This window comes from Nymphaea colorata, chromosome 4 (assembly GCF_008831285.2).
Source record: "Nymphaea colorata isolate Beijing-Zhang1983 chromosome 4, ASM883128v2, whole genome shotgun sequence".
NCBI lineage: Eukaryota > Viridiplantae > Streptophyta > Magnoliopsida > Nymphaeales > Nymphaeaceae > Nymphaea > Nymphaea colorata.
This window is the reverse complement of record NC_045141.1, coordinates 2,773,087-2,783,917: the sequence shown is the minus strand read 5'-3', so window position 1 is coordinate 2,783,917 and position 10,831 is coordinate 2,773,087. Positions and strand designations below refer to the sequence as shown.

Below are 10,831 nucleotides of genomic sequence, written 5' to 3'. Positions count from 1 at the left end.
ATGGGCTTCCAATTCGATTCAACAACCGTTAATAACATTGTATGAAGCTATTAATTACCATCTATGCTTTCTATATTGATCAATGTTATTAAAATTAGGATGAATCTTCCGATCCACATCGAATCGGCTCTTTTCTGGTTCGATGCAGGAGCCGATTCAAGGGCTCATGTAAGGCCGACTTTTTGTTTGTATGGCTTGAATAAACTATAAGTCTGATGATTTAAGTTGAATTGGTTTTGTAGTGCTTGTTACCTTTATCCCGCTTTTGATATACAGTTTAAAAGAAAAGTTTCCTTTTCAAATAACAATGTCAAAAGTGATAAGCTAAACACACGACCCATGCCATGTTTATTATTTAAATTTCTTTCAGTGGGAAAAAGGACAAATTACCTCTTAAAAAAATGAATAAACATAAACATTTAGAAAGAGAGAGGAGTGAGAAGGTCCGACAAGAGTAAGAGCCCTCGTCTTTCACAACATTTTCCCCTGTTTTTATTAAAATATTGTTGTTTGCATCGAGTCCCAGAAACTATTTTAAGCTTTTGGTGGCGCTTAACGAGGACGCGGCATTTTGCATCCACGACTTGTTGATCCAACAGACAAATCTATGCTACGTATCCGAAACAACATGTAGAACAACCGGATGTAGGGGATGAAACTGGATCGACTCCAAAGTGAGCTACTTGTGAGCTTTGATCGCACCAAAACAATTTTCCACGTATTTACGGTGAGCCATATCCTATCCGTATGTACCCCTCCGTCTCCCCATCCCCCATCTCCCGGTCGACGTGGCGTCCTCTCTTTCTCAACCGCAATACGAAGAATCCTGTCCACGGGAAGAGCTCTTCCCGGAACTAAGAAACTAGTGTATCTCTCTCTTTCTCTCTCTCTCCCCCTCCTATCGTGCCAGTGCTCTCTAACTAGGTTGTCCAATTGATGGGACACCTAAAGAAGAAGATGATGCTGATGTGAGAACTGTCGGATTCCAAATGCAAGGGGTAACTGTGATTGCAGGAACCAGCTCAGTGCCTTGCTGTCGCTCAATCACGAACAACCGGGTGATCATTAAGGTCCCACTGCTACGAATCTGCATTTTGAGGTCATACTTGTTCACGTGGCTATCCATATCATCAAATTGTCCATTGCTCTTTTATTTCCTTGCAGAGATTGATTCCTTCCTGTAGAAGCGTCTTTATTGGAGGTGAACATGGAATCAAACTTATGGTTCGTGTTCGTTTTGGTTTGCAGAAGCGAAGACATCGAATAGGCAAGCAATTTTGATTTGTATCTTTCCAGTGAACTTCTAATGCTTTCAGTACAAATCCTTCTTTGTTAAGTTGTCTGTGCAGTTAATGATGTTGGGCATCGAGTGAATAGATATTAGAGTTGTCAAATTTGCTCTTTTGGACTTCACGATCTTAGTATGTAATAGTATACAAATATCCTCCGTCATTCCACTATAATGTAATATACAGCTTCATAATTCGAGTTCGACGCGCTGTTTCCGAACTCTTTGCATTCTGCAAGCCGAAGTTTTCTTCTAATTAAGATCTTCATTACGTTCCTTATCCGGCCTTAATTCACCGATGGAAGTGTTAAGCTATCGCAACCTTTGTTTCTGAACTGAGAGTTAAGTTCTCCTTCGATTTACAGAGCATCAGCTAAGTTTTGTTGTTTGTGGACAATCTTATTGCTAGTATATACACCGGCATCCTGCACCTATGCGACATAGACACCAGCATAAAAGTTGCTGCTGACACTAGTGAAAATCAGTTCAAGGGAGTTTTGTGTAGTAGGTGGGGCTTGGCTGTCAGAAAAGCAGTAGCAGATGAAAGTCACATGAGAGCCACTCTCTGCACAAGCCAAAGCATGTACTGGCCACACTAGCCTCCTGCATTAAAGTCAGTGAGAGCGCGACCTGGTCTCATTGTTAGGGTGTCTTTTTCTCGTGTAAGAGAAGAAACTAGTGACAATCAATATGTTGGTTACAAGGTGAGACTGTATAATGAGTAGTGACAGTTATTTTTTCTCTTGAAGGATTTGTTCTCCCACAATCTGTTCTTCCATTAACTGAAGAAAATGTGGAAATGATTTTGGATGAAGTGCGTCCCAGCTTGATGGCAGATGGTGGTAATGTAGCTTTGCATGAAATTGATGGCCTTGTAGTAATTTTGAAGCTTCAAGGGGCGTGTGGATCTTGTCCGAGCTCAGCAATGACTCTGAAAATGGGAATTGAAACCAGATTGAGAGATAAGATCCCAGAAATTCAGGCAGTTGAGCAAATTATGGACAATGAGGGAGGGCTTGACCTCAATGATGAAAATGTCGAGAAGGTGAGTTCCCTTTCATGAAAACTATATCAGATAAGTAGCGCTTATTGCCTAACCTAAGGTTTTGTTCAGAACAACTGGAAGGCTTGTGATTTGAGCTGTTTAACTTGATTCGTAGTGCTTTCAGTGAAAATCATTCTGGAATTTATTATTTACCTTGCTTGGTCAAGTTCTCTCATGTTAGATCAAGTAAAGTCTGTGTCAGTAATTTGTTGTGATATCTATGTGATTCTTCCTGTTAAGTTTATGAATAATCTAATTGCAGTTCAGGTTTAACCCTTTCCAATTTTCAAATGTTTCATCATTTCAAATATAAATAGCATTCTAAGATCATGGATAAACCATTCTAAGATCATGGATAAACTTTTCATATCTATAATGATCAAAACGACTGTTCAATTTGCTTCCTTTTTTTTTTTCTTGCGTAGTTCCTGTCCATTCCTCTTCATTATGATGTGAATTGAATCCTCTAATACTCAGAAAAACTGACATCTTTTGCCTTTATGTTCACTTGTGGGTTTGTTAATATGTACACTAGCAAGTCTATCCGGTCTAATCAGTAACTGATCATGATTTCTGCTGTATGATTAGAACTTAATTTCTGGTAGGGTCAAGTAAGTGCAACAAAGTCTGTGATCCATTAACTTCAATACTGTCATATGTTTGCAAAAGTCTGCAAGGGTTCTGGCCCAAAGAAGTCTGGATGGGACCAAGAACGAGAGTTTACCGGTGCCTTCTGGGGCAAACATTTGCAGCAGTGTTGCTGCAGATATATTGTTGTAAAAAACCATTTACAATGGAAATAATGAAATGTTGCGAAATTGAGAACTCTGGATGGGGAAGAAGTTGTTTTTTTTTCTTGCATGAATTTGCATTGTTTGTTTTTGTGCTTTAGGGCATATGCAATGGCTCCAGGTCACTTACCTGCCATGTTCTCAATCAGCAATTTTAACATATATGTGTTCCGCTAAGTCACATGGACACCCTTGTTGAGGTGGACGTACCCTTGTCAACATATCTGGACACGGATGTGGACACAAGTGTGGGTCTAGGCACATTTTGGGTGCTGGTTTGACCATGTTGGTGTGCACCCTGACTTGGTCAAAATTGACCTAAATTCATATTCATTCAAGTTCGACTTCTTTTTTAAGTCACCATGGACATATGCAAGAAAAGGTTGAGGGGCGTAGCATAGGTGGTGAGGCTGGCGGGCCATTGAGAACCCATTTGTCAGTTTGATTACCCTAGGCACTACTCCTTTGGATTGCAAAAGGTGGTAAACGCTACTCTCAAGTTGAAGGGGGTAACCATAAGTTCACCCAGGACTTGATGCAAGTCTAGACCCGGCCAGGGTGAGGGAGGAAAGATGGGGGTTTCAGCCCCTCACTCAGGGGTTCCCTCCTGCCCACCTGGAAGAAAGAGTGAAGCCCTCGACTAGAGTCAAAGGGTTTTGAAGGACCCAGCAAAACCCTCTGACCTTATTTCTCTTTGGGTCTGGTCAAACTTGAATGATTTTCTCCAATACATGTGCAGCCGGCGAGGCATCTCTACATCTCCGATGAACGTTCTCGTATCCAACGTGCTTTTTTTTCTCCCTGATCAAAAGTACACATATATCTTTCAGGTTTATATACATACCTATATTTAATATTATAATTCTGTATATAGGACTTTTTATAGCTTTTACCTTTGCATTTCTTTTATTTACATCCTCTATTCCTTTGTAAGAGTTGTTGGAGTCCCCAATGGCTACAATGCTCTTCACTGTCTTATATAAACCCCTTGTAACATATACTTGAATGAGGCTGTTTTACAGCCCTTGTTCTCTACTTAATAAAGTTTCTCTTCAGCCATATGATTCCTTATTGGGATTTGGTGCCTGTTTAAGCTGGTCGTTTGGTACAGTGCTGTGACACACTGTGTGGGCCTTAGTGCCATTTTGGTTGCTGCTGTTTTGACTTGTTCATTATGCCTTAGAGCACTGGTAGCTGTGGATCCTCTTGAGAAGTATAGATTTGTACTTACACTTGAAGATTAGATGTGGTCCTTGAAGGACTCTTCAAGATCCTGGTATTTCTAACATCTTCATCTCCTTGTCTCTTCTCTGTTCTTTCCTTTGGGGGCCGATTGATGGATTGGAAACCTCGAATTGGAAAAAAATTTCTGGAAATAAGTTTTTTGGAATAAAGGAATGAGAAAAATCTTTCTGATTCTCATTTTGATGTGTGTGTGATGATTGAGAAATAAATTTCCAGAAAAATGTTTCTTAGTTTGATAATAAAGAAACATATTTCCAGATTTACATAACGTGAATCATAGGCATTAGACAAGTATCATGTTCGGTGTAGTATTGCTAGGTGCAGAGTCATGTTCGATGTTCTTCTAACCCAAGTATCTACCTAGTTAGGAATTACCTAAATCGAAGTCCATCCTAGTTAGTCTTTCCTACTATTGGGAGAGTTGCCTATTCTTCTATCGGCATCGGCTTGCAGCCAGACAGTGGTGATGAAATTGGGAAAAATGCCAGGTGATGGTGCAGTTGTTGGGAGGAGTTGGAAAGGAAGAATTGGGTGGAAGAGATGGAGATAGAACGAGTGGAGGAAAAATGGACTGGGAGTGGGAGAGAAATCTGTAGCAGGGGAGGAGAGGCAGACAACAAGAAAAAAGACCAAAAAAAGAAAAAAAGAAAAAAAAAATGAAGAACGGGACAAGCGAATAGGAGGCGGAGAAAGTAGGTCTTACCCTGCGGGTGACAGACCAGTGGTGGTGATCTCAGGGATTCCAGCAGTCGTGTGCTGGATTAGTGGCGGCAGGGATGAGGTAGCAGGGAGAATCAGCCACCAGAGGAGGACTCAGGCGGTTAGGCTGGGGGAGAGGAATGGGCAGTGGCGTGAAGCGGTAACTACTCTTCTGCGAGTGAACCGGCCAGATTTTGGGGTTCAAGCTGGGTTCTGCTGGTGGAGATGGTGAAGGCGGTGAGCAGGGGAACTGGCAGAAGGACGAAGACGGATGATCAGCGGTGGATTTGGTGTCTTGAAGGATGGCGATGAAGAGAGGCGGAGGACGAAGATGAGAAGAGGAAGACGAGAGACGCGAAGAGGAGAAGCCCTAACGGGCAAAAAAAAAATTTCCAGAAACTTTTTTCCACCCCTCACGGTGGAAAGAAATTTCCGGAAAAATATTACCGGAATCCTCTTCAATGGTCGATTTTTTTCTTCCACGTTTGATGAAATGGAAAAATTTTAAAAATTTGAACTTTTTTCCGGATCAACAGTGTATTTCCAGCCCAGCAAACGTGCCCTTGATGCAACTTGGTCATGGCCTCATGTGCTATCCTCAAATCAGGCTGTTTTTCATTGCGTTGACTGCTTAAAAAATTAAAATAGAAGTACATGTTCATGTCTCTTGTTGCAGAATTGATGTGGTTATTTTCTCTTTCATTGTGCAGATGAATTAAAATTGTCACTTTGTTCAAGCAATTGATTGTGGAACAATTTGTACCGCTTTTATTTTCTTAGCAAACTATCCTTGACATAAAACTATGAGTGAAACTCTTCATGGCATTGAAATCCAATTCAACTTAAATCAGAACATGGAATGAGTATGTTAATTTGAAGGTTGTGGTCACTCCAATTATGATGCAATTACCTTTAAATCTTCTAAATTTATTGGTCAATCATTTGTGAAGTATGAGATATCTCTGTCTGAGTGCATAATATATGTGCAAGTTTCTATCTTGAACTGTTGAATTTGATAATAATACTATGTTGTGATGCATGAACGAGGCCAGTTTATCATACAATTGAAATATGCCATGCTGACCCAACTGGACAAGGAATGTTTGGGGTACTATCTGTATTTTAATTGGGGCTTTATCTGTAGAATGCAGTGTATTTGTCTCAACTATAAATCCTTTCACCCAAGGCCTGATTGACCGGAAAATATTTCATTGTGCTTACCGCGTTTTGTTTATATATATATATATATATATATATATATATATATATATATATATATATATATATATTGAATGAGTGAATGGTGACTCTAGCTATCCAAATTCACCCAACTCACTCATTAGGGACATCTGATCCATCATAATGGACTGTTGAGAGAAAAACAAGGAGAAAAAAAACTGCAAACTAATACTAGATGATGAAAATGGCCATCACCTTTTGCTCCTTGTTTTTCCCTTAATCATGATGGATTGGACTACTCTCGTGAGTGAGCTGGGTGACTCTAGGTAGGTTTACCATTCAATCACCATATATATTATATGAGAATTCGAATCTGACGGATGCCAGATGGCTAAAAACTGAAAATCTGTCATTGAGCAGTCCATAAATCATTGCTAAAAACACAATGAACTATAGTTGCCCCATAAACCGTTGCTAATGTTCCTGTGGTAACTTTTTTTTTAATGACAGATTTTTATTTGAACTCTTGTATATATATATGTATGTATGTATGTAGGTATGTATGTATGTATTGCCTCACCAAGTATTTTGAATTTGTTCCAAACCCGTGTCCACAGCCATACCTGAACCTAGGTTGAGGCACCCATTTCATTAGTCACCTCCAGACATACTTATATTTTGTCACTAAGAACAATATCATGTGCCTTCTGTCATCTCTACTTGTTAAATGAGCTGGCATTGTAGTGCCAAGATTATTGAGTCAATGCCTCTTGTTATGGTATTGTCACACTTTCTGTAATCAACATTGTCGTTTCTTAGCCGCTTCACCTTCTCAATCTATAATTTTTAAAGATGCAGCAAATGCCTGTAAAGACAATTGCAGACTGTAGTTAGTTGCTTGCTCTACTGGGCTAATTCAGGGACAGTTTCATCGCTACTTACAGGTTCTTGATGAGATAAGGCCTTATCTTTCAGGCACTGGAGGTGGCGTTCTTCAACTAGTCCAAATTGATGGATACACAGTGAAGATACGATTAACAGGGCCTGCAGCAGGGGTGATGACTGTTCGTGTGGCAACAACGCAAAAGCTAAGAGAGAAGATACCTTATATAACAGCAGTGCAGTTGATGGATCAATGAATTGTTTTGAAATTTCAAAATTGTAATATGCGTAAGTTAGCGATGAGACAAATTCATGAGATTTCTCAGGTAACTAAATGATGGATTGGTCCTTTCCTCAAGCGTGATTACCAGGAGGTCCTTCAACAATAAGTAAAATTTGAATGTCAGGGCCAGATACATTGATCATTTTTCTGAGAAAATTTGCATTTTCGATGGGTGTCTCCGGCTGCTACTGCCTAACACGGGCCTTCCGTTAGCTTAGTCCAAGGATACTGTCACTGATACCTGACTTCATGTCAAACCGCTGCTCATGGCACTTCATGCATGATTTATATTTCTTAGAAAGCGCAAAGTTGTGGCCAAAGGCACTAGGATGCTAGCCCGTATACTTGAGTTGGACAAAAGCTCCATCAATAGTAATTATATAAAAGGTCGTATTTTTTGCCTTTCATGTGAAAATTAACATTTATCCATCGGTAATGGTTAACGCAAGGCGGTGGCATTGAGCCATCCAAAGCTACGTAGATTTGCCTAAGGCCTTAGAGTCAAGTTGAAAACAAGGATAAAAAAAGCTCCACATAGGCGTGGTTCCTGTTGGCATAATATGGTGGGGCTCTATCTAATACCTTTTAGCTTGTTGAATTAAAGGGAAAAAAAAGTATTACATAAGAAACTCTACAGGAGAAAAAAGTTGTACATTTGAATCAGGATCCGCTACACTTCAAAGCACGTTATTTTTCATTTATATATCTTAGATGCTGATGTGATCTTTCACAAACTCAGTGAGAACTACAAACTCTTAATCATCCCCTTCCTAAAAGTCTGCTCGACCTCTAGTATTCACTTGTTTGGCATTTCATCCTATTGTGCAGCAAATCGTGGGTCTATTCCAGCATCTACTAAAACTATACTAAAATCGAATTCTATATCTCAATGGTCATCCTTCCAGAAAACTTTCGACATGATAAAGTCCTTGCTCATGGGAACCTAAAATTTCGCGTAATCATCTTTTTACTGTAGTTATGCTCCACTTGTATGATGTGTTTCTAACTCTATTTGTCGTATTGTTGAGCCAAAAATTGAAAGGTTTGTTTGCAAGTATGTACTTGCAATACAAATTACTATGCTAGTTTCAAGTATATAATACTTAGACACTTTGTAAGGATATTTCTAAGCACATGGTCATGTTAAATTGCTCATGTTAGGGTAAGTAGCAAAACGATCATTCGTGTTAGAAGATTCACGATGCAACTATTAAGATTGTGCAGGGATGGATGTATCAAAATATTAGTAATATGATTACGTATTTATTTCTCTTTACATTTGATTGGTCCCCTTGTTTGCTTTGAGGGCATTCTTAGACTTTATGGGAGAAAAATTTCAGCAGCTTCTCCTTTATGGCAGAAGCTGACCCGCACACTAGTCATGTAAATTTTTCTTGAATTCAGTTATACAACTGCGGGGGATAGATAGGCTGCTGACCTTTATTAATAACACACGAGTTATGTGCATAAGAAAAATAAGAATCCCTAAATTGAAGAAATCTCTACTTAGATTTCCTCCAAAAAAATAAAAACATCCAAATAACCATGATATTTAGTATACTTCCATAGCCGAGACTCGTGTGGCATTTCATAGGGACACAAATTATGGCAAGAACTATAATGGACCACCCACTGAAACTATTGTTTATTCAATAGATCGGTACGCATAAAGGTGCTCTTGCACATTGTTATTTTCTTCGCCTCTTCTGCGCGAGAGCATCAGTTTGGACTCTTAAGGTTTCATCTTCTTGAGATTTCCTTGCTCTTTATGAGGAGCTTCCTTTGAAGAGTCTAAGACCTCCTTACGAGTGTACAAGTATCATCAATCTCAAAAAGCCCAACTCTTTTCCTCGAATGGCTGATTACACCTTAATGGGCTCTTTTTTCACTTGTGAACTCGTCTCCCAGTGAGGAAGAAGCCCATCATCAGTCAACTCCACCCTGATAGGCAGACTACTGTTCTCATTTTTATTGTTTCCTCAATTAAATGAGGTTGACCCATCCATTTTATTAGCCTCCTTCATAAGTACTGTATCAAGAGTCCAAAACGTGTCATGAGCAGGGCCTTGAACTAGACCTAGCTATTCTCTCATGTCTTTGATATGCATGTTGACCTGCAGCGAGTGCAAAATCTAATCCTACATGCGTAATAACGTAGCTTAGGAGAGTACTTGCCTGCCATCCACACAATTTCTGAAACAAGCAAGAGCTCCAGTGATACCTCGATTTAGATCAACATTACCCATACTGCTCATCAAGACTCGGTCATTCCAAAGCTCACATGGAGCGATACGGAGCCGAATAAAAACCTGTTAGGATCATTTGGTGGGCCGACATATGTCAATGAGAAATTTCAGACATTATGGCTGTCATAATGTAAATATCCGCTTAAGTGATTGCGTTTTGGGATATTACGTCATTTTATATGGTATGACACAATTTTATAATGTATAGATACCTGTAGCAATTACAGACTCTTTGATGGGTTGAATCCGTAATTGCTCATAATATAAAAGGGTAGTGGTCCCTGGGGTCGTGCACGGTTGCTTGAAACATTGCTTTCTAGGGATGTCTCTTCCCCACACGTGCTCCGCACATACCCTAGAAGATCCTACTGCGATCTCACTGTCCGGTTATTCAAATGGATTCAGGTACGTTTCCGCTACAGTTAAAGTTTTTGATTCAATGATTTAGCATGAACAAGATCCGGTTTTGGGGCATATTTGTTTTTGTGTATGCATGAGGAAAATCTCCCTACAATTGGTATTAGAGCCATGTGTTCATTGTTGAATCATTGGATTTTTTTTTGGATGAATTTTTGTGCTTTCTTCCCTTTTCCAATCTTCTTCTTTCTTCGTTTGCAACCAAAAAAAAAAAAAATCAAAGGGGCGACGGCCTCCATTGCCCAAGGCCGTGGGCGATGGAAGCCGTCGGGCTTCCGTTGCAACCGGAGAAAGAGGCAGTGGGAGGGGTGACGGCCTGCGAGGTCACCGTCGCCGGAAGAGACCGTGCGACCCACCGGCTGTCGGGCCTCCGGCATGGGCGATGGAAGTCGTCCTCATCTCTTATTCTTGCATTATTATCATTATAATTGTATATTCATAGAATGATTGGCTCATGAGGTTGGTTCACTTCACGAGTGCACCCACACCTCCAATTGCCTCCACACGAGGTCTACACATAACATTAATAGTCATAGCTAGCCATCATATAATACGGGTACAATTACCCTCCAATTTCAATCAATTGCATTATTGCCCACGGCTAAGCTTGGGCAACGGGATGGGCTGCCGCCGAACCGGGGAAAACCTGGCCCGGGACGGGGAAAACCTAGCCTAGGCCGGACCCGGGCCTGATAGGCCGGCCTGGCCCAACTCCTGCTCTCCATCTCCACTCCCTCCCCGCTCCCCCTCCTTCTC

The 10,831-nt window shown here is 40.4% G+C and overlaps 1 protein-coding gene across 2 annotated transcripts; it reads left to right on the top strand.

Annotated features, from left to right (window-relative positions):
- The first annotated feature begins 656 nt into the window (after positions 1-656).
- Positions 657-7,581, top strand: LOC116253659 (nifU-like protein 3, chloroplastic). Of its 2 annotated transcripts, none has more exons than XM_050077621.1 (4): positions 657-1,070; positions 1,165-1,267; positions 2,038-2,333; positions 7,223-7,362. In XM_050077621.1, the coding sequence occupies exons 1-4, from the start codon at positions 990-992 to the stop codon at positions 7,247-7,249; spliced, it is 507 nt and encodes a 168-aa protein (XP_049933578.1). In that variant the 5' UTR covers positions 657-989; the 3' UTR covers positions 7,250-7,362. The 2 variants fall into 2 exon arrangements, with proteins under 2 accessions (XP_049933578.1, XP_031484454.1); XM_031628594.2 differs by having other exon boundaries at positions 675-1,070; positions 7,192-7,581.
- The last annotated feature ends 3,250 nt before the right edge of the window (positions 7,582-10,831 follow it).

Bases quoted from the DNA above. Each gene is read 5' to 3' on its own strand.
- LOC116253659 (XM_031628594.2), top strand. From the start codon at position 990: ATGCAAGGGGTAACTGTGATTGCAGGAACCAGCTCAGTGCCTTGCTGT. The intron at 1,268-2,037 runs GCAAGCAATTTT...TTTCTCTTGAAG, and splicing joins GAAGCGAAGACATCGAATAG to GATTTGTTCTCCCACAATCT. The intron at 2,334-7,191 runs GTGAGTTCCCTT...CGCTACTTACAG, and splicing joins ATGATGAAAATGTCGAGAAG to GTTCTTGATGAGATAAGGCC.